The 24249-nt window shown below is 34.3% G+C and overlaps 1 protein-coding gene across 2 annotated transcripts in view; it reads left to right on the top strand.

Annotated features, from left to right (window-relative positions):
- The window catches only part of PDS5A (PDS5 cohesin associated factor A), a 138029-nt gene that overhangs the window by 61153 nt on the left and 52627 nt on the right, over positions 1 to 24249 (top strand). For both annotated transcript variants that reach the window (XM_039226984.1, XM_039226985.1), the window contains exons 10-17: positions 1671 to 1765; positions 2486 to 2631; positions 4785 to 4936; positions 6340 to 6453; positions 8892 to 8973; positions 10237 to 10285; positions 10462 to 10601; positions 17485 to 17600. In XM_039226984.1, the coding sequence (XP_039082915.1) occupies positions 1671 to 1765; positions 2486 to 2631; positions 4785 to 4936; positions 6340 to 6453; positions 8892 to 8973; positions 10237 to 10285; positions 10462 to 10601; positions 17485 to 17600 (894 nt within the window). The remainder of the gene's footprint in view (positions 1 to 1670; positions 1766 to 2485; positions 2632 to 4784; positions 4937 to 6339; positions 6454 to 8891; positions 8974 to 10236; positions 10286 to 10461; positions 10602 to 17484; positions 17601 to 24249) is intronic.

The following is a 24249-nucleotide window of genomic DNA, read 5'->3' as shown; positions in this document are numbered from 1 at the left end:
ATTTTTATTGTTAGTATTCTGGAGAACATTTTAGATTCATCATTATTCAGCTGGTTCAGAAGGTGGGCTTAGAAATTATGTTAAGATAAATTAAAATATAACTAACAAATCTCTTGACACTGACATAATGATCATCTTAAGTTACTTGCTCAGAATAGACCACTTTGAAGGTCTTTAAATGCTGACTATTTTGAATAAACTTGTTATTATGAAAACTTAGAATGGAGGTAATAAAGTAACTATACTTGTCCTAGTAACCAGAAGAGTGATTTTGTCCTTGTGATTGCCTCAGTGTTTATAGCAAAACAATTACTTGTAAAAACTAAATAAGCTATGGGGCGCCTGGGTGGCTTAGTCGGTTAAGCGTCCGACTTTCGCTTAGGTCATGATCTCGCGGTTCGTGGGTTCGAGCCCCGCGTCGGGCTCTGTGCTGACTGCCAGCTCAGAGCCTGGAGCCTGTTTCAGTCTGTGATTCTCTCTCTCTCTGACCCTCCCCTGGTCACACTGTCTCTCTCTCTCCTAGAAATAAATAAAAATATTTAAAAAAAAAAAAAAAACTAAACTAAATAAGCTGTAAGCAGCTTCTCATATTCATAATTTTACATTCACTGCTATTTCTAATAATCAGTCTCTGATTCATAGAAACAAAGTAGTATTACCAGTTTTATTGTGTTATTTTCCTTAGCTATTTAGCATGTTTTGATACTTTGTAATTTACTTGATCATAAATGGTAATGTTTTCATTTTTCTCTGGCAGTTAGAAAATTATAAATCCTAGGGGCACCTAGGTTTCTCAGTCAATTAAGCATGGGTCTCATGATCTTATGGTTTATGAGATGGAGCCCTGAATGGAGCCTTCTTAGGGTGTTCTCTCTCCCTGTCTCTCTGCAGCCCCCCCCCACTCCCTATCTCTCTCTCTCAAAATAAATAAATATTTTAAAGTATTTTAAAAATAAAATTATAAATCCTAAATGCTTTATTTATTAAAGTAAAATTATTGTTAAGTTTAAAGAAGTAAAAGATATAAAATGTTTATTAAATAGCTTTAATTGGTTATTTTATGAGGTTACTTAAAAATAAAAATATTGCTATTTAAAATCACATTATTTATAATTAATAAATGTTTTTTAAATTGCCCATAATAAATTTTAAATTTGAGAGTTGCCGAGCTTAACTCTGTTATGTGCAGTTGTGGATTTACATGAAGTGTTTTATATTTATTGCAAATTTACAATACATTAGACCTTTAAAAGAGCATTTAAATACAAGTTCGTCACAAGGTTTGAAAATTTTTGTTGAAAGGCAGCATGACACATACATTTTATAAAATCATCTTTGAACTTACTGCTTTCTACCTCCTCTAATATTTTCCCTCTATAAACTTTTTTCAGGTAGATTTTGTAGTTTTAAATATTTTTGTTTTGTATCATTTTAGGTTGTTAAATTTAGGGCACAAGAAAGTTAGATAGTTTGAGTTGAGGGATGTGTTTATACTTTTGTTTGTTTTGGTGTGGTAAACATTCTGTTTTCAAAAATGTTTTTGTGAAAATATGTATCTCTTTATATTCTACCTTCAGAACCCAGTAACTATATTATATAGTGTAGATATACCTTATTTGACAATAATTATGTTGCCTTACAGCTAATCTTTAACAACTTTTTCCATGTAGATTTAATGACATTCATGTTCCTGTGAGATTAGAAAGTGTGAAATTTGCCAGCCACTGTTTAATGAATCACCCAGATTTAGCAAAGGATCTCACAGGTAAGCTGGCTGATTTGTTACAAACATGGGAGTAATAACACAAATAAATTTTAGATAGGAGCTTTCACCTTAAGTTTGGTTTCTGAAAAGGTTTTAACTCTGGCACTATTTCAGATTTCTGTCAGTCATGAACTAGTAAGTGATTTTGTGTTTATACAATAAAATTATATTTGAAATGTTCATATTGTAATCCTTGGAATTTTTTGGAAATCATGGTTTGAGGAAGGAGACCATTGGGTTTGGGTACAAATCATTATACCTATCTGATAATTAAATATAGTAACATATCTGATAGTGGGAAAGTGATTATCTTCTACAGTAGAGTAGAATTTCTCATTCTTCACTTGAACTTAGAGCATTTGAACTCACTTATTTGGTGTTAGCAAATAAATGCTTTTATCAAAAGGCTGTTTACCAAAGAAGATATTGTAACTTAAGTTTTGAACTATATAAATCAGATATTGCTTTGTGATTTGACTTTTCCAGAATATTTGAGGTAAAATAACATTATTTATTAAGATATGACTCTGGAGTAATAGCTAGTGTGTCTAGTTTATTTTGTGATTATGTAGAGTATTGCCACCTCGAAAACAAAATGATTTTAATTTTACAAACATGGTGCCACTATGGATAGAAATAAAGCAGTGGTTTTTCTGTCATTCTGAATGTGACAAATATCATAGCTAACATTTAGCTTTAGATTTTTTTCTTATATTACAGAATATTTGAAAGTTAGATCACATGATCCAGAAGAGGCAATTCGTCATGATGTCATTGTTACTATAATAACAGCCGCCAAAAGAGACCTTGCCTTAGTAAATGATCAACTACTTGGATTTGTAAGGGAAAGAACACTGGATAAACGGGTAAGATCTGAGGAATTTTATTCTTTTGTAATTTACTATACTTAAAGTGTTTGCTAAATACAATAGAAATTATTCTTAGTATACCTAAAACTTTTCTGTGTGAAGTTCAAATCAATACAGTACTAAGTAAAAGTCTATAAATTTGTATATATTTTGTGTATCTTTTAATTACATTTACAAAGAAATACATTGGATTCTATAGCTTTTCAGATATTAGGCATGGGTTTGTCTTCTAGCCTACCTTTATGAAGAGAGCAGCTAAATGGAAGTTTTATTTTACCTTTTCACCTATGAGATGAGTTCCAGAAGAATAGTGATTGATCACCTCTTTTTTATCTTATAGTTAGCATTTTCAAAATTGACTGTGTTATATAAACATAGATGGATCTGTCATTCATCAAACTGAAAGAATATATTACTTTATATGAAAGTAATATTTCTATATTGTTTTGCTAAGCTAAGGGCAGAAATGATAGTTGTTATAGTTACTTTTTTTGGTGATTTCCTCTCTCTGGTTACAGTTAAAAACATGGGTTGAAAAAAAAATTGGTTGATAAGAGTAGTACTAAGAACAACAAAAGCAGTTGCTAAGGAATAGTGTCAACTGTAAGCAAGAAACAGACATGCAAGGCCGACTGATTAGACATGCTTCTTACTAACATCTTTAATAGAGGTTGCCTTTGCAGTGTGCTGTTTTATTAGATACATAGTTGAAAACAAAGTGTCTTCCTGAAACCAGTGTCATTTAGCTATAATTTCAGAGTAAAACTATATTTCTTGGTGGTGAAATATAGCAAGAGGCATTTACTCTTTCTTTTAAAATAGTTAGAAGAAGTAAATATGTAAAGTGGGCACTGTTGAACATGTTCAACTGTATCAGTAATTCTAACTTTGAACAAATTTTTTCCTTTGGCTTTAATTAAAATGAAATGGCACTCTACCTAGTGGTTAGCTGGTAACTCCCTCCGCACCCCCATACACACATTTACCATTTCTATTATTTCCTCCTTTTAAAAACATTTCGTTCCTGCTCCTGTCAATATTATACTTTCTGAAAGAATTAAATTAATTAATCTTCCTGAGGGTGCATGATTTTGTCATAATAGTATCTACTAGACATTTTAGGACCTGGATTTTGGTGTAATAAATTAGATTGCCTTGGGTATACCCTTTCTGAAATTTGTTTTCTCCTTTATAAAATGTGAGGACAGGACTTAATCTTAAATTTCACTGCTTACATTCTTTGGTTTCATGTGAGAAATGTCACACATCTGTTACCTGTTATATTGGGACAGAGTTTCATTCATCTACTAAATAGCCTAAAAATGCAGAAATTGTGCACAAAATTATAAAGAAAAATATTAATGTAAATAAACCAAAGATAATAAATATGTTCTGACAATTTATTGAGATAATTATCTTTTTTGGTTTTTGGGTTTTTGTCGTTGTTTCTTACTACATCTCACTATCATGGTTCTAACCGTAGGTTTTTATAGTCTCCTTTTGTATCTACCTTCCTCTTATCGCCTTTCTTTCCTCCTAGTAAACCATTCCAGTCTCTAGAAGTCCCAAAGAGTCTTCCACTAACTAGTAGTAGTATGTGGCTAGGTAAATCATTTGTCCATTTAATCTATAAAATAAGGAAGTTCACTTAATATGATCACTAAGGTACTTTCCAACTTTGTAATTCTAAGATCTTAATACTAAATTTTGCTCTTCTTATTCTGAGTTAATATCAAAAGGAATGTAATTAGGATACAGCATTCCAGATGATAGGGCTTTTGGTAAATCACACACTTTCTCTTTTGCTTTTTAATCACTTCTAAAACTTGGGCAAAGTTTTTTAGATAGAATCTAATAAAATCATCTGTAAGAGTTACTACTGAAGGCGTGGCTGTGAGGGAAATAAAAAGAAATTGGTAGGTGACTTGGTAGTATCTGCATTAGACAGTTTTTAAAGCAGTCAGATTTATAAATAAGATCCAATTCGGTGTTGGTAAAGCGATTTGTTGCTTCTTAAGAAAATAAATACTGTGCCAGTTTATATACATAGAAGTCTGATTGTACAGCCTAGTTGAAGAAGTGGATATTTTTACAGATTAGCATACTAAAGTTTGGTATCTCACTCATTCAGTAAACTTTATACTTTTTAGTGGCGAGTAAGAAAAGAAGCTATGATGGGTCTTGCTCAGCTTTATAAGAAGTACTGTCTTCATGGTGAAGCAGGAAAAGAAGCTGCAGAGAAAGTCAGCTGGATAAAGGACAAGCTTTTGCATATTTATTATCAGAATAGCATCGATGACAAGTGAGTCTAATATGTTGGTAGAATCGTTGAATATAAAAGTGCTTTCAATTTTTTAACGTATAATTTACTTCTATTTTATAATTATTTTTAAATTTAGAAATCACTTTTGTTTATACATACTAGGAAAAATTGTCAAGTAGCATAATTAGTGAAATAGGCATGGGCTTCAGAGTCAGACCAGAGGCCAGATGTTCATTCTGCCCCTTATTAGACGTGTACCTTTTCACAGCTGTCTTCTGTACATCTTGGTTTTATCCCAAAAAAGGAGTAACAATAAAGCTTTCCATACAAGATTGTAATGTAGATTAAATAAAAAATTAACATAAAGCACTCTAAGCCCAATGCCTGGCAATACAGCACTATTCAGTAACTGCTCTGTTTCCTTTTTTGCAACACTGTAAATATCAATAGAGGTAGTACCGTGGTGTTTTTTTTTTTAATTGAGGTATAATTGATATATAGCATACTAGTTTCACGTGTATGACAAGATTCTATATTTGTATATATTGGGAAAAGATCACCTCAATATGTCAACTTAGTTACAAAAATTTTTGTGTGATAAGGACTTAGGTTTTCATTTTTTGAGCTTTCCTTGTAATTCTATTTTGAATTATAGTGATGGTTTTGGTTTTTGCAAAATATTTTGCAGTGTTTTGTTGTATTAGACTGACTACTTTGGCATCATTGGCTATGTATTTCATTGATAAATGATGATCTCTTGTATTTTCTTATTCTAATGATATTGAATAATAAATACAAGCTTAGCAAGAAAGTTACTGCAGTATTGGTAAGGAATTTAGACTGTGGAGAGAAGAGAGATCAGATTTGCACAGGAAAAGCTAAATTTTCAGGAAGCGATATGAAGAAAGATCCCTCTGATTTTATTAAATGACACCACTGGAAAGAAGTTGAACTAAACTAGAGGAGATTAATGTTTTCTTTTGGTTTTGGGGAATTCACTGTCCTTGATTGTTAGCTTTTTATGTAGTGTTAGGTAACTTACTATTATAGCTCAGGACTGATGAAGAATAGGTGGAACAGCCTAGCACCCTGTGCTTAGGAATAACATATAACCATTTTAGAACAAATGTTCCATACTACAAAAAGTCAAGTCACAAATCGCAGTTCTAGCTCTAAATTTAAAAATAACTATACTCCAGGGTGCCTGGCTGGCTCGGTCAGTAGAACATGTGACTTGAACTCATGAGCTCCATACTCAAACAAACAAACAAAAACCCAACCCACAACTGTAATCCAAGGAAAGGAACCAGTCACACACATAGGCCTCACCGTTTGCACACATAGATCTGGTATTTTTTCCTGAGATGGTTAAAATATAAAATGCCTGTTGCTTCTAAAAAATAGAATAATTATGTTATTGGTGGGTATTTTTTGTTTCATAGACTGTTGGTAGAGAAAATCTTTGCTCAGTATCTTGTCCCCCACAACCTGGAAACAGAAGAGAGAATGAAATGCTTGTATTATTTATATGCTAGTTTGGATCCAAATGCTGTCAAGTAAGTTACTTTTTAAATGAATGTTTGGAGTTAAAGATTTTATAAAATTACTTCACCTTATTTAATTGATGTTGATGGGGTTGTTGCTTCTTCTAGTTGAATCAAGAACTTCAGGTAAATATTTATAGAGAAAAATGTTAGAAGTTCAGATAAATTAAAAGCAAAAATATTCCTATTTGCACAGATGTATTTTGGCAACTGAGTCTATTATATATATATAGTTTCTGGGATTCAAAGAAATCCCCATGTCGAAAAGTACTTTTGCCTGCCAGTTGACTGGAGTCTAAATTACACTATTGGAGCTTTATAATATTATGTCTAAAAACTAAGTACTGCTTCATCAGGAAAACATATCTAGATCACCTCTATGTAGAATGACCATATGATTGGTAGTCTGAACTGGGATATTTTTGAGACTTAACCGCACTATTAATATTTTTTGGTCAAACAATTGACATAAACTTTAACTGTCCTAGGCCAACTAGGCTGTGTGGTTACTCCACTGTAATAAAGCTTTTTAAAAAGTAAACCAGTCCTGTTGAGAAATCTGGTTCTTCTGGAAAGAACCTCAGCGTGTGTGTGTGTGTGTGTGTGTGTGTATTACAGTATGTGTATACTATATATTGTATATTTGTCTTTTAACTTTCATATAATTTCAAGCTTAAAGAAAGACTGCAGGAATTGTACACAGCATTATGATATCCCTTAGACCCAGATTCATCATTTGCTTAATCATTTGCCATTTGCATATACTTCTTTATCTTTACATAAATATTTTCTTCTGAACCATCTGAGAGTATTTGCAGATATTAGATTCCACTACCCCTAAATATTTCAGTGTGCGTTGCCTAAGAACAGGATATAACCAGAGTATTCTTACCAAATCAAGAGATTTAGCATTGATACAATACTATTGTCTAATCTAATGTGTATTTAAATTTCCTCAATTGTCTCAATAATGTGCTTTATGGATTTTTTTTTCCTTTCTAGGATTACAGATTGCATATTTGATTGTCATATGTCTAGTCTTTTAACTTGGAGCCATTGCTCGCTCACTCTTTGTTTTCTAGGACTTTGATGACTATTTGTACTGCATAGTCCAGTCCAGTTATTCTGTAGAATACTCCCTTAATTTGGGTTCATCTAATGTTTCCTCATTATTAGATTGAGTTTATACATTTTCAGAAGAATTCTACAGAGGTAACGTAGTATCCTTAGTGCATCATATTAAGAGGCATTAGCCATCATTTGTTTTTAATTTGTGAGTGATTCTTAATGTTCACTCTAGGTAGTAAATTCCTGGCCTAAGGTTTAGTCTCTGATTATATTTCAGAATACTGGCAAACAATACTCCAAGATAGATAATACCTCAGAGGTCCTAGACAGCTGGAATTATGGACTGTGTTTGTGATAGAAGAAAATCTGCTTTCATGGAGAGAAAGGAGTCTAGAATAAACACACTCAAGTTAAATTTGGTTCCTTGAATCTACATCATTTCTAAGAAGTTCATTTCTACAGCCTTTACAACCTGATCCTTTTCTACAGTATGTTCCAGCTTCCTGATGCTACTCCACTCATGCTCTGTGTTCCAAATCTGTAAATTTTTTTGTTTCCTTTGTTGTAGGCATTTTGATAACATTTTATCTTTCATGCCAGAACATTCTAGCTTCCTCTGCTTAGAAAGCCTTTTGGTCCCTTCATTTACCTAGAAAGATCTTATTCATCCTTCTAAACTTCTCAGGTATCTTTTCTCGTAAGAAGGTTTATATTTACCATTTTAAACTAATCTGTTTGGGACGCCTGGGTGGCTTAGTCATGAGCCATCAGTCTTGATTTTGGCTTGGGTCATGGTCTCCCAGGTTGTGGGTTCGAGCCCCACATCGGGCTCTGTGCTCACAGAGTGGAGCAGGGAGCACAGAGCCTCATTGGGATTCTCTCTTTCCTCTCTCTCTGCCCATCCCCTTCTCTCTTGGCACGTGCAAATAAATAAGTTGTTTAAAAAAAAGTTTAACCTGGGGCGCCTGGGTGGCTTAGTTGGTTAAGTGTCCGACTTTTGCTTAGGTCATGATCTGGCGGTTCGTGGGTTCGAGCCCTGCATCAGGCTCTGTGCTGACTGCCAGCTCAGAGCCTGGAGCCTGTTTCAGTCTGTGACTCCCTCTCTCTCTGACCCTCCCCTGCTCACACTCTCTCTCTCTCTCTCTCCTAGAAATAAATTAAAAAAAAAATTTTTTTTTAAATAAAGTTACTTTATAAAAAAAAAAAAGTTTAACCTGTCTTAATTCTAATAAATAAATGTCAGTGCTGGTGCTTAAATTTTTAGGTAGATATACAAGCATGGTGTGTTTATACAAGGCAACAAGAAAAGTAGTACAGTTGAGTAGTTATCAGAATTGTTATATTATGTTACCTTTTTTTCATGCTTATAACTTTATCAACAGAGCTCTCAATGAAATGTGGAAGTGTCAGAACATGCTTAGAAGTCATGTACGAGAACTGTTGGATTTGCACAAGCAACCTACAGTAGGTTCATGATTTGTTTAAATTAATAGTTTTTTATGGTCATTGTTTAGTTTTTCTCTAGTTACATATAATGAATCAAGCAAAAAGTATTTTGAGTGTTTTCCAAATGTCAGTTATGCACAATTTCTGTAGTTTTCTAAACAAAATTTTCACTGTAAATGAATATAACAAAATTTTATTTTCTAGCATGAGCAAAGAAATACTGGTGTCTACTTTATCACTTTAGATACCAAGAGTTTATACATAGTTCATCAATTTTCAAATAATTAGAATTAAACCTCAAGATAAAGTTCTATATAAAGTCATGATTTTTTTTACTCCATGATGTTTTTGTCCTTCAGTGTAGAGTAGTATCAGATCTGGTGCCAATCCTAGAAATATGCCAAAGTCAAATTAACAAAAAAAAAAAAATCTGCCCAATGTCTTCTAGAAGATGGAGGAAAGAAACTTGAATAATTTCTTAATATATTTCTAAATGTGTTTGCTGGAATAGGTGTTCTTAACTAGGGAGTCATAGAGACCCCTTAAGGATCTGTTGATGCTAAAGCAAGGGTTGGGAGATTTTTTTTTTTTTTTTTTTTGTAACTGATCAGATTGTAAAAATTTAGGCTTTGCCAGCCATAAAGTCTTGGTGAACTTCTCAACTCTGCCTTTATAAAATTGCAAAAGCAGTCATAGACAGTATGTAAATAAACAGTGTATGTTTCAGCAAACCTTTAATGAAAACAAGTGGTCCATAGGACCATAGTTTACCAATTTCTGATCTGAATTACTCAAACTTCATACTTTATTGTGTTGGACGATACAGAAGTACTTTTTGTAGATGTGCTGCCTAAGTGAGCACCAGAAGTACTTTTTGGAAGGGACATGATTTACTTACTTTAGTAATAGGCCATAAAATAGATAATAGAACTATTCAGGAAGAATTTTTTTCCACTCTTCACATTTTTAGTTAATTTTCTTTGATGTATGGTTTCATAGTAATTTTGTTATGATAATTGTTTCTGTTATCTTCAGTCTTCTGGCAAGAAGTTTTCCCTATGGAAATTGTATATTCCTTTGTTAATTTAAAATACCTACCTTTTGACATCACCTTTCCTTCCAACATAATAGTGGTTGCTACTCCACAATTTTTTGTTAACTTATGGTATAGATTTTCTAGTGGCTGATGATTTTTTAACTTAAAAAAAATGTATAATACTGTTTGGATTTTCTTACAGAAATTTGTTAGCTCATATGATATCTTTTTGTTTTAAATTTCAGTCAGAGGCTAACTGTTCTGCCATGTTTGGAAAACTGATGACCATAGCAAGTGAGTTTGTTTATTCACTCCATATATAATATAATAAACATCAAAACAGACAAATAATTTACCCAATGGGACAATTTATACTAAGTAAGAAAATAACTCTACATAATTTTTAGGAGAGCTTGCTCTTAGTTTAGTAGTTTTTCTTTTATAATACTGATTCTCTTCCATTTTTATAGAGAATTTGCCTGACCCTGGGAAAGCACAAGATTTTGTGAAGAAATTTAACCAAGTTCTTGGTGATGATGAGAAATTGCGGTCTCAGCTGGAATTATTAATTAGTCCAACCTGTTCATGCAAACAGGCAGATGTTTGTGTGGTTAGTAAATTATACTTGTACATTTGTGCTTTTAGCTTTGCTTACTAAAATTTATATTTCATTAGAATCTCCTTTACATAAGTTATTTGTGTTAATTTAACTATATTTTGAGCTCTAAATTACTCAGTAGTATATCTGTGATCCGCTTAGTTGTCTTACCATTGTTCAGCCAAATTCAAGGAAAAGCACTAGAGAACTAAGCCAGGGAGATTGGTCCTAGGAATTGAGCAAGACAGTATGCCTTGTATTTAATAGACGTTTGTTAATGTAAACAGAATTCCTAAATCCTTGTGTGTGCATACATTTTCTTCATTCCTGTATTAGGATGGAAATAACTCTTGTCAACAAGTTGGCGATAGTTACTTTGTCATATATCCATTTATAAATAAGGTAGTTTCCTATTTAGGCTTTGTCTTCATTCTATTCCTGGATTCTTTATTTTATTTTATTTTATTTATTTATTTTTTTTTCTGGATTCTTTATTTTATAGAAAACCAGTATTCATTGAAAATATCAGGAAGGAACTTCACCCATTCATTTATTCAGCATTTTATGAGTTTTGTGTTTGAATTTCAGCTATACCATTTACTACCAGTGTGACCTTTAGTAAGTTCTTCAATAATTTGTAGCCTCATTTTTCTCATCTATATATGTTAAAAACCTCACAGGACTGTTAAACGATTGTGTGTGTTTGTGTGTGTGTGTGTGTGTGTGTGAGTGTGTGTGAGAGAGAGAGAGAGAGAGCACGCGCGCTAGCGAGAGAGAGGGAGAGAATATGTGTGTATCCTAATACATGGTCCTTTAGGATTTAAATAAATTGTATTTCTGTGGTATAGTACATATATTACAACTGTTATGTTTGGGACTAGGCTTACAGAGATGAATGAGAGAAAAAATTACTTCAGATATTTATGTCTAGCTTTGTTCTAGAAAGAGTTAGAGTGGGATAATTATGTAATAAAGGGATGAGGACTATGATACATGTGTATACAAAATGGTATGAGAGCATTGAATAGGTATTTTTTATTCATTCTAGAGATACTGGGTCTCTGAGTTGATCTAAAGAGACCAGGAATTAGGAAGAGATGAGGGGAAGTTAAGTTAGACAAGAGAACAGTGGACTCTTCTTTAGGGCCTAGGGATATGGATATACCAACCACCCAGACTACCTCAACCTTTGCACTTCTGAACTGAGTGGTTTGCCGAAAACATTTAAAGTTTCATTTATTTCTTTGGGATTTAGAAGTCTAGTTCCAGAGTGCTGTGTCCTGTAGGACGTCAACTAATATGATTGGCTCATAGAATGAAATAGCTTGAAAAGGCCTTAAAAATAGTTGATTTTAGCATTTCATTTTACAAATAAAGACACTGAATTTTAAAGTTTCTCATCCACTATTTTACATCTGGTGATAGTGGCTAAGTTTCAGGTAGAGTCTAGATCCCATAAGTCCACAATAGTATTCTTTCTGTACATTCCATCGTTTGCAGAAGAGCCCATTCAAATGAGTACTGCTCAACAAATGTTGACCTTGAGAAAGAACAGTCAAGTGGTGTTTTTGGTCTGAGAAAAAAACAGAACTTAAGCTTGAGTTTGAAAAAATGGCAATAACATGAATTCCTACTATTTGTCAGACCATAAATATTTAAGAGTTTCTAAATCCAAAAAGTATCTGCAAAACAGATGTTTTTAACCAAAATATCTCAGGATGAATACCACAGCCATGCAGTGTAGCCAGTCAGTGCTTCTGATTTTAGCAACCAGGGAAGTAGAGATGAGGACTGCAGTTGCACTAGAAAGAGCAAAGTAATGATACTTTTTTGGAGGGGAGATTATTCTGAAGATATTTTAAGTAATGGTCTATAGAATAGCTCTTCTAGAAGAAAACATTTCTACTCTTCACATTTTTTAGTTTGTTTTCTTTGGTGAATGGTTTTGCAGTAATTTCCTTTCTTGATTTTACATGAGCACTGTGTATTCTCTAAGCACATTATCTGACTTATCTGTATATTGAGTATAAAATAAGACTTATAATACTCTTTAAACATGCAGGAAAACACCACTGTCAGTTTTTGCCATTTTCCAGAATATTTATATCCTTTTGTTCTTCTCCCCAAGGGTTACTGATATTAGTTATATATGTCTTCTATTATCACATTCTTTTTTTCCTCCTGCTTTCATTCTGAAGTAGAAGAAAAGAATAAAGAAGAAATAAATATACAAACAAAATTTAGTTTCTGTCATTCTATGTAGTTTTCATTCTTATCTCTGAGAATTCCTCTCTATCCGCTGCCAATGTGTATATAGCACCACTTTGTTTTTTTATTCTAAATGACAATCACTTCATTTCAAGAAGTGAACATTACTCCGTAACAAGAGTTTTGTAGGAATGGAGATCTAATGCTTTGAGCAAGAAATAACAGACCCATACTATGGCTTAATACATACATACATGATACTGTAGTGAGAGAGGATGAGCAGTGGTATTGTAGTATATGCTCTTTAGATTTGCTTTCCGTTTGGACTGTACTTTTTAAGTCTTCACACCTTTGTTCTATAGAAGGATCATTGCCATAGCATGAGCTCTGCTTGCTTTTTGATGCTCTAGCATCTCCCTATGACCATAGTTCCTAAATTTCAAGATTTTCTAGGAAGCTTATTAATGGAGCATTTGAGACAGTCCTAGGTTTGAATTCCAGCTGTACCGTTTACTACCACTGTGACTGTTAAGTGAGTTACTCAGTATTTCTGAGCCTCCTTTTCTTCATCTATAAATATTATCAACCTCATGAAATTGTTAGAATAAGATAAAATGAAATTTTGGGCCGCCTGGGTGGCTCAGTTGGTTAAGCGTCCGACTTCAGCTCAGGTCATGATCTCACAGTCCATGGGTTTGAGCCCCGTGTCGGGCTCTGTGCTGACAGCTAGCTCAGAGCCTGGAGCCTGCTTCAGATTCTGTGTCTCCTTCTCTCTCTGCCCCTCCCCTGCCCTGTCTCTCAAAATAAAGACAATAAAAAAAATTTTTTTTAAAGAGTTGCTTTAAAAAAAAGATGAAATTTTGTGTGTGGCCTAATGTAAGACCCCTTGCACTGCCCTGTAAGATGTAAATAAATGATAATTTTTGTCATACTACATATACATGACACACTAGCAATTCTTTAAATAAGTAGAGAGGGACCATGACTCTCTATGTTTTTAAGGGTCTCAAGTGATTCTGTTAGAGTACACACCTTAAAAACCCTTCTCTACAGGGTTATCAAAATATGCATTGTATCTTCTGAAGGCCAAATTTTGGGTTGTCCCTTGATCAAGTCTACACCATTATAATTCACTGCATAATTTAGTGAATTGTATTATACATAGTCTCTCACTGAGGTTGCAGTTTAGGTGACAGAGACAGGCAAATATTTCAGTAGAGAATACAACGTGGTAAGTGTTCTGATAGAATCCTGTCCTTTGTAACACAAAAGAACAGCTCCCATTCCAGGCCAGGATGGAAATTGGAATAGCTTATTCTAGAATAAGCGATTGCCAGATTGAATCTTAAAAGTATGTAAGTAGGGATTAGACCACTACATCAAGAATGATTGCTGTATTTCTAGCCTGAGTAACTGGATATTGGAGAAGGTATTTGAGGGATCAGAAAAGATAACAGTGTGTGGCTTCTCAGCAGTTGTGTTTAGAAGTCGAATTCAAGACTGGTTGGTATAGTTCCTGGAGGAGGTAAAGAAAAGAATGAAAAGGGAGAGAGATGCTAATGTATGCTATTTAGTAATAGTAATCAAATGTTTCCTGTTTTCTTTTAATTTAATCTGTCTATAGTTGGAATGATGTACATACAGGGGTGATGTGATTTATGGTAACCACATATTTGATCTTTGTCCCCCATTTTTGGCACAGAACTAAAACCCTTTAAATTTCCAAAGTACAGAAAGCCACATCAGTGTCTTTGGTTATGTTAATAAGGTACCTTTAGGAACTTGGCCTAAGGATGAGGACCGGATGCCTGTGGAACCAATTACATGATTAGAGGATTGGAACTTTCAGCCCTACCCTCTGACCTCTGGGGAGAGGAGAGGGGTTGAAAATTGAGTTCAATCACCAATGGCCAATGATTTGATCAGTCAAACCTATGTAATAAAGCCTCCATAAAAACTAAAAAAGACAAAATTCAGAGAGCTTCTGGGTTGGTGGACATGTAGAGATTTGGGGAGAGTGGCAGACTCACAGAAGAAATGGAAGCTCTTTGTCCTTTCCACATACTTCGCCCTATGCATCTCTTCCATCTGGCTGTTCCTTAATTATATATCCTTTTATAATAAACCAATAATCTGGTAAGTAAATATTGCTCTGAGTTCTGTGAGCCACTTCTAGCAAGTTAATCAGACCCATGGAAGGAGGGGGTTATGTATGGGAAATAAGATTTACAGGCAGTAAGTCAGAGTATAGGTAACAACCTGGGCTTACACCTGGTGAGGGGTGGGGACAGAGGTGGGAGACAGTCCCTTAAGTCTGAACCCTTAACCTGTGGGAATGGATGTTATCTTGGATAGACAGTATCAGAATTGAATTGAATTGTAGGATACCTTACTGATGTTTGGAGAATTGCTTCTTGGTTGGGGAAGTCCTCGCCCCAACCTGACCTGCCCCCCCCACATTGGAATTGTGTTTAGGAACTGAAAAGAACAGGTCACTGTAACATGAAAGTTAAACCTTTAAAAACCACTTCTTGTGGAAAATTACTTTATCTAGTTTACTGATTCTAGCTATGAAAATTATTGATAATGTTAAATCCTCTTAGGAGACATTTTGATTAGGAAAACATCAAAGTATATGAGAGGAAATACTGTGTATGTGAAAGAGTACAATTTTTTTAAAAAAAATTTTTTTATTGTCAAAATGAGAAAAAGTGTGAAAAACAAAGGAGATATATAAATGCAGAATTTTTAAGCTCTTAGTTTTGCAATAATAGGATTAATAAATTATAAGCTTTTTGAGAATAGGGACTATTTGATATTCTTTAAGAGTGCTTAATATACAGAACAATTTCTACAACTAGTAAATATGTATCAATAGTAGTATCAATCTGCAGTGTCGGCATAGTTGATGAGAAATTTTGGAAACACTGTCAGAGATGCAGAAAGATTCATTTTATTTATTTTTTTCTGCTGTCATTTCCTAAAATGATTACATATGATTACTTCTGTTTGAAGCTTTGTCAGTTATGAAATTTCTTTTTTGTCTTAGATGTTTCTGTTTGTGCACTGGAAGTATGTGTGGGTATTTTTTTTCCTTAATTGCATAAAGAAAACAAACTGTTTATTTGTTGCTACAAACTAGTTGGTTCTTGCCACAAACTAATTTGGCTTGCTGCATATGTCCAGTATCACTTAAGACTATCATATACAATAATTGTTAGAGAGTAAGTATTACATACATAAAATATTGTTATGAGGGATTACTTAATGTAAGATTATATTGGAATATAAAAACATTAGGTTTTAAAAATTAATTGTATCTAGTATTGTTTATGTACATAGGTATATATTATATATTATTACTGGGTTTATATAATTGTGAATTATTTTTGTTCCATTTAGCATTTCCTTTTTCTATGCTTGTGGCTAGTACCATCACTGTCTCTCCTGGTGCCTAGTTTTTTACTTTTTTAGTAACATATTCCAAAGTACTGACTAGTAGAGTTTGCCTAGCAATTTCCCAGTAGATTTATTTGTTACTAAGTGATCATTGACATTATCTTAATTTAAAGCAATTAAATTTTATGCTAGGGATAAAAAGAAGTCCCCTTTTGGGGAGACCTGCACAAAACAAATTTGATTTCAAAAGATAGAATTTAAATTCAGATTTAAAATGTATACCTGTGGGTTACAGCAAAGTATATAAAGACTGAGCACTGACTAAAATATTTTTATTTTCTCAAATGCTGAAATCTTACTAAGTTAATTACAGCTTGCAAAATAAACCAAGTATCTCTTATAACTAATCAGTTTTCCTGAGACTTACACTCTAATGACAAACATGGAGGGTATCCAATTTAATATTGTCTTTATAAAATTAAGTCAAGGTATCACTGAAATTACTATAGAAATTTTTTCCTTTCTCCCTTGTCCCCCTAAATATATATTTTCCATGGGAAAAAAGCATATAAAGTGACTATTATTTGTTACTACTTTATAGTTTGGAAAGTACTTTTAATACACGTTATCTTTTCACCCAAAATGTACATTTACTCATCAGAAATACTCAGTTAGCTGCGTTGTGATTAAACTTCTTCCCCTAGTCCTAGCACTTTGTGAATTTAACCTTGTCTTTGGGAAAATCAACGTCTCTAATAATTAAGTCCCAGTATATTCTTTAGAAACTCCGGCAGTAATGTGTTTTCTTTGTAGGAACTGTTTTATGTATTGCCACCATCTTTGGAATCATCTATGTTATCCAGAACTAAAAAATCTTATAATTAATTACATACTTATGAATCTCTCCCTCTTTAAAAAGACACATCATTAACTTAAAATAAAACATAATATTCTGTCAAATTACAAAATAAGCTAATAAATCATATCCATGAATGTATTGTTAACTTTTTGAAAAAGCATTAGAAAGGATTGTTTAGTAAGGAGTAATTTCATGGGAGAAATATGAGACAAAAGGCATATGTCATCCCCTTTCTGTCCTCCACAGTCCAGATTTTGCAATGATAACCTAATGAGTATATAATTTTAGTCAGGGTCTAAAGCAGAAATTTAGGTCTAAAGCAGACCTGCTGGTTTTGAATCTTTAAATGCTTTTGATACCTATAATCATTTTTATTTTGAAAAATATGAAAGTGAATCATACTTATGGTAAAATCTTTCCTTTCTATAGAGAGAAATAGCTCGAAAACTTGCAAATCCTAAGCAGCCGACAAACCCTTTTCTAGAGATGGTCAAATTTCTGTTGGAAAGAATTGCACCTGTGCACATTGATTCAGAAGCCATAAGGTAAGCCAGGAAATTTATTCATTCAAAAATAGAATATGATCTGAAACCACTGTGTGGTAAGTTTAAATCCTGGGTCCCTAAGAAAACCTAAAATGTTTAACTGTATACCTTTTTAATATATCATTCAAATTGAAAGAAGGGCCTACTCATTTTTGAGTCTTTGGCTTACTTCAGTGATTTTAATTTTCTTTTATAGTTCTCGTGTTTTATTCTTAGCCTGTATGTGTTCATTAAAGAAAACCGTAGAACACTAAAAATGGAAAAAGAAGAAACTTTTAAATCTATAGGCTGTCAATCAGTCTTTGAGTTTTCTTAACCATTTTGATGTCCACACAACATTCCTGTAGTATGTATTGTTATCATTGTTCAGTTGAGATATGTGAAAACAGAATAGTATTTTGAAAAGAGAATAAGTTGCCATTAGACTAAAACAGTCACAACATGTGTCTGCTACATACCAGTTTTGTGTCTTTGGAAGAAACCTGGTAGTCTTGAGTTTTTCATTTTATTTTTAACTTTAATATGTGTATAACATCTCTTTGTCATATGATTGTGAAAATTAGAGATAACATAAAACTAAGCAGCCTGGCATAATAGATACTGACAGCTATTTTTTTAATTGTTTTCCATAATTACATGCATTTCCATTGTTTCTGATGATTTCGGTTGTAAATTTCTGTGAATACTTTTTCCTGGCACTAGTCATTTTTCCAGTAGACAAGCTATATATCTTCCCTTTTCATGTTGGGTTACTATATAGTACTTACTGGTTCTCTCTCTGTCTGTTTTGTTGTTTTGTTTTTATTGGTTCTCTCTCTCTCTTTTTTAATGTTTTTTTATTTTTGAGAGAAAGAGAGAGTGGTTGAGGGAGGGGCAGAAAGAAAGAGGGAGACACAGAAGCTGAAGCAGGCTCCAGTCTGCAAGCTGTTAACACCGATCCCAACGCAGGACTCAAACTCCTGAACCACAAGATCATGACCTGAGCTGAAGTTGGACACTTAACCAACTTAGCCACCCAGGCGACCTTTATTTTTTTGTTTTAAACAGCCTTGAGACCTGATTCTGGCAATTAGTTATTTCACCCTATGTGAATTACTGCTTTAGTTGTATTAAAATGCCAATTGTATTAGTTTTCTAGGGCTGCCATAACAAAATACCACAGACTGAGTGACTTTAACAACAGAAATTAATTTTCTCACAGTTCTGGAGGCTAGAGGTCAAAGATCAAAGTGCCATCAAGTTTGATTTCTTCTGAAGTGTCTCTTCTTGACTTGCAGATGGCCTCCTTCTCACTGTCTCCTTACAGGGTTTTACCTTATCTGTGTTCTAATCTTTTCTTCATAGAAAATAATAATTATATTGGATAACGACCCACACATTTCACCTCATTTTACCTTAATTATCTCTTGTAAAGCCCTATGTTCAAATACAATCACGTTATTAGATACTGGATATTAGACTTCAACTTGTGAATTTGGGGATACACAGTTCAGCTCATAACACCAGTATCTGTCGTCGTCGTCGTCTTTTTTTTTTTTTTTTCCTGAGAGAGAGAGAGAGAGAGACAGCATGAGCAAGGGAGGGTCAGAGAGAGAGGGAGACACAAAATCTGAAGCAGGCTCCAGGCTCTGAGCTGGCTGTCAGCACAGAGCTCGACGCGGGGCTTAAGCCCACAAACCGTGAGATCGTGACCCAGCCAAAGTTGGACGCTTAACCAGCTGAGCCACCCAGGCGCCCCTTCTTTTTTTTTTTTTTTTTTTAATGTTTGTTTATTTTTGAGAGAGAGAGAGAGTGAGTGAGGTAGATGCAAAAAGAGGCAGACAGAGGATCCGAAGTGGACTCTGCGCTGACAGCAGAGAGCTTCATACGGGGCTCAAACTCACCAACCACAAGATCATGACCTGAGCCAAAATCAGGAGTTGGAGCTTAACCAGCTGAGCCACTCAGGTGCCCCTACTTTTTTTCTTTTTGACTAAGATTTCCTCATTATTTAGTATCCTTACTTGCAAATAAGAAAAGTAAGGTTTTTAGAGAGTAAGTGGTTTGTTCATAGCTAGGTAATGACAGAAACCATAGATTTACTTAATTTTTCCAAAGGATGGCAGTAATTTTCCTTTAATGTTTTAAATTTATTTTTATTTATTTATTTTTTAATTGGCTTCTCACCCAGTGCAAAGCCCAGTGCAGGGCTTGAGTCCACAACCCCAAGTCAAGACCTGCATTGAGATCAAGAGTCAGACATTTAACCAACTGAGCCACCCAGGCACCCCTGTTGTAGTTTTGTTTGTTTTTGTTTTTTTGTTTTGTTTTGGGTATAGTTAAACAAAATGTTACATTAATTTCAGGTGTACAACATAGGGGCTTGAACCTACAGCCCTGAGGTCGAGTCCTGAGCTGAGATCAAGAGTTGGACGCTTAACCTACTGAGTCACCCAAGCACCCCGTTTTAATTTTTTTTTTATGTGGGTATATTTCAGACACCGTGTTAATTAGTTTCAGGTGTACAGCATAGTGATTTGGCATCTCTATACCTTATGCTATGGCTTGCCACAAATATAGTTACAATCTGTCACTGTACAACACTATTACAGTAGCATTAATTATATCCCCTGTGCTGTACCTTTATTCCAATGACTTATTCCAAAGCTAGAAGCCTTTATCTCCCATTCTTCTTCACCCCTATTGCCTATCCCTCCAGCCCCCTTCCCTCTGGCAGCTATCATTTCTCTGTATTTATAGGTCTGATTCTGCTTTTAGTTTATTCATTTGTTTTTTTTAGATTCCACATATGAGTAAATCATATGGTATTTGTCTTTCTCTGACTTATTTCATTTAGCATAATATCCTCTAGGTCTGTCCATGTGGTTGCAAATGACAAGACCTCGTCCCTTTTTATGGCTGCATAATATTCCTGTGTGTGTGGGTGCACATACATGCGTATATACATACACACACCACGTCTTTATCCATTCACCTATCATTGGACACTTAGGTTGCTTCCTTGTCTTGACTATTATAAATAATGCTGCAGTAAACATAGGGGTGCATATTATCTTTTCAAATTAGCATTTTCATTTTCTTTGGGTAAATACCCAGTAGTGGAATTACTGGATCATATATTTCTATTTTGAATTTGTTTGAGGAACGTCCATATTTTCCACAGTGGCTGTACCATTTATTTATACAATAAATTTATTTTTTGTATATAAATATATAATTTTTTATGTCAGTGTCCTTTCCTCTATGCCATTTGATCTTAATGAGGTAAATCAAGGATATAGTACATGTAGATAGTACTCTTGCCTTTGCATATTCACTTTGAAAGAGACATACAATGGCATTTGCTGTTTGTCTCCATGAGGCTTCAAAGGGTTTCATTACTTTAGTAAATTAAGTAAGCTAGTGCTTGATCTCCAATCTTAAAAGACCAAAAACTCAGTTTTTTCAGTAACGGTGTTTGGGCTCAGAGAGATCAACTTATTTTTATGGTTAGGGTTTCTTAGAGACTACTTTTATTCAAAATTCTAATTTATTAATTTTAATGAGAAATATATGTCACATAATATTTTTTCTGTGTAACCAAATCTTCATGGACTTTTGGCAAATAGAGGGTTTATTTCTTCATTTAACGTACATTTAATGGAACAATTTGTAAAATATATTGGGTAACTGGGGAAGGGTGGTTATATAACCCAAATTATGTGGGAAGGATTTGTTGTTAGAGCAGGCTCTTAAGTAGATCACAAGTAAAATGGGTAGTGAAAGATGAGTAGGAATTATGGAGAGTAGCCAGGTAGAGATTGCAGGGGAAGAATAGTCCAGGCCACTGGCCCTGTGTCCTTGGGTAGATTATTTAAGCTGCTCTGAGCTGTAATTTTCTTACCTTTAAAATAAGGATAATAACACGTTACAATACAGTAACAATACACTGCAATAAAATAACTGGAATTGTTGAGAGGCTTAAATAACATGGATATAAAAACACTTAGTACAGTGCCTTGCACATAGTAATTACCAAATGAATATTAGTAGCTATTCTAGGAGGAAAAAATAGACAAAACAAAGGCACAGGGAATCAAGAGGTAGTTACAAAATTGCATGTACTTTAACCATAATGAAGGATTTTGGAAGAAAGGCATAAGGATAGTAGAAAACCATCCTAGATATAACCAATTTTTCTTTAGTATATTTTCCCCAGACTTGTGCTTATACAAATATACATGCTCCAGTTATTTCCTTATAGATAGTGGTTGAAAGTGGAGTAGTGATTGTAATAATGGGAGAGAGGAGTAAAATTTTACTCTCCTCAGGGAGAGGGTAAAATTTTAAAAGAAAAAGGTTGAGGACTGAATCCTAAGAAAAATTAATTAAGAGGTTGGCAGAAGATAAGGAATTCATTAAGTTTAAAAAATTTGGGGGGCACCTGGGTGGCTCAGTCACCTGAGCGTCCGACTTCAGTGCAGGTCCTGATCTCACAGTTTGTGGGTTTGGGCCCCACGTCAGGCTCTGTGCTGACAGCTTGCTCAGAGCCTGGAGCCTGCTTTGGATTTTGTGTCTCCTCTCTCTGCCCCTCCCCTGTTCGTGCTCTCTCTCTCTGTCTCTCAAGAATAAAATAAATGTAAAAGGAAAAAGATTTTTTAATTTTTAACAACATGGTAGGGTGACAGATGGTAACTAGACTTATTGTGACCATTTCATAGTTTATAAATATCAAATCACCTGCTCTATCCCTGAAACTAATATAAGATTATATGTCAATTCTTCAATTAAAAAAAAATTTTAAGGAGGCATAGTCAAAAGTGGAAAATCAGGAAAGAGTGGTAATACAGAAGCCAAAGAGGGTCTAAGCGGTGGAGAGGTCAGATGCTAACCAGAAGTAAAATAGATACTAAAAAGCATCCATTGGATTCAGAAAAAGGAGAAATGTCACAATGGCCAGGAAAGTTTCTTTGCAGTATCAAGGGCAAAACCAGTTTACCAAGGATTGACAAGAGCATAAGATAGTCCTTCCCAACATCCACATCATGGTACACAGAGAAAGTGATAAAAACTGAGCAGAGAAGACTGCTCAAGCCCAGAGGTGATTGACTTAGCTCAACAGGATCCCAGTAGGTTCCAGTCTGCAGCCTTGAGGTAGGAGAAAATCCAAGGGATAAATACCTTGTCACACTTCCAAACTCTGCTTTAGGAGATAAATTGGGATGTAGGACAGCCACAGTGGACAGTTTAGCTATAAAAAGTTGAAGAGAAAAATGAGATAATGGAAAGAGAATAAGCCTGAGGAAGGGTCTTTTGTTGTTTTTAATTAAGAAATTTTGAGTATTTAAATATCTTTGAGAGGTGCTAATAGAAAAGAAGAGGTTGAAGATGGGGGGAGGAATATCATAGAAGTATGATAATGCAACATTCCTAAAGAAGATAACAGGAAGAAGGAAATCTTCCCCATGACATGAAAAAATGATACAAATTAGAGGAATTTTTTAAAAATAAAATGTTTAATGTTTTATTTATTTCTGAGAAAGAGAGAGACAGATAGCATGAGCAGGGGAGGGTCAGAGAGAGAAGGAGATACAGAATCTGAAATAGGCTCCAGGCTCTGAGCTAGCTGTCAGCACAGAGCCTGATGTGGGGCTCGAACCCACGAACCGTGAGAGATCATGACCTGAGCCAAAGTCAGACACTTAACCGACTGAGCCACCCAGGAGCCCTGTAGAAGAATTTAGAAGATAGGGTATAGAAAATTAGTTTTCACTCAAGGCCTCCATTATTTTCTGTTAGGTTAATAGTAATGTAGGTAGTCTGCTCAGTGGAAGAATTAAACCTGAATTAGAATGGTGAAGATTTATAACAGTTGTTATACAGTATAAAGAGAAAGGGACACATAGAAGACTTCCCAAGCAGCTTTGAACAGGCATTTGAATTGGTGATAATCTTCTGCTTCATGATACCCCTGTGAAGCACATGGAGTATTATTTCTCTAATTTAGAAATGAAAATACTTTTATAAGAGAAAGGACTACATTCCTGGATTAAAGACTTGGGTCTGTCTCTTAGATAGCTTCTTGACTCATAATGGTGATCCATCCACATTATAATGAAAACAGAGATTATGCCTGTCTTGCTTTGCACTGTAATTCCAGGATAGACCCTAAGACTTGGCCCATAATAGATGGTCAGTTAATACTTACTAAATAAAAGCATGTATGACTTCTTATAAATAATCAGATACATTCATAAATCTTTTCAAATATATTTGTAATCTTGTTAAATTCATTTACGATTTTGTAGGATTTCCTCCAAATAGAAAGCACAAGTCAGAATATCCTTCTCAAATTGGAAATAACTTTTTTTTTTTTTTTTTTTAATATATGTCAGAGCTAAAACTTCTAGAGCAAAATACTGGGTAAACAAGGTATCTTACTTAAATAGGACATAAAGGGGCACCTGGGTGGCTCTGTCGGTTAAGCGTTCAGCTTTGGCTCAGGTCATGACCTCACGGTTCATGGGTTCAAACCCCATGTCAGGCTCTGTGCTGACAGCTACCTCAGAGTGTGGACCCTGTTTCAGATTCTGTGTCTCCTCTCTCTCTGACCCTCCCCTGTTCATGCCATCTGTCTGTATGTCTGTCTCTGTCTCTCTTTCTCTCTCTC

This window comes from Hyaena hyaena, unplaced genomic scaffold (assembly GCF_003009895.1).
Source record: "Hyaena hyaena isolate Hyena2069 unplaced genomic scaffold, ASM300989v1 scaffold_24, whole genome shotgun sequence".
Classification (NCBI taxonomy): domain Eukaryota; kingdom Metazoa; phylum Chordata; class Mammalia; order Carnivora; family Hyaenidae; genus Hyaena; species Hyaena hyaena.
Note: the sequence above shows the minus strand (reverse complement) of the source record. Positions and strands in the feature narration are given on the sequence as shown.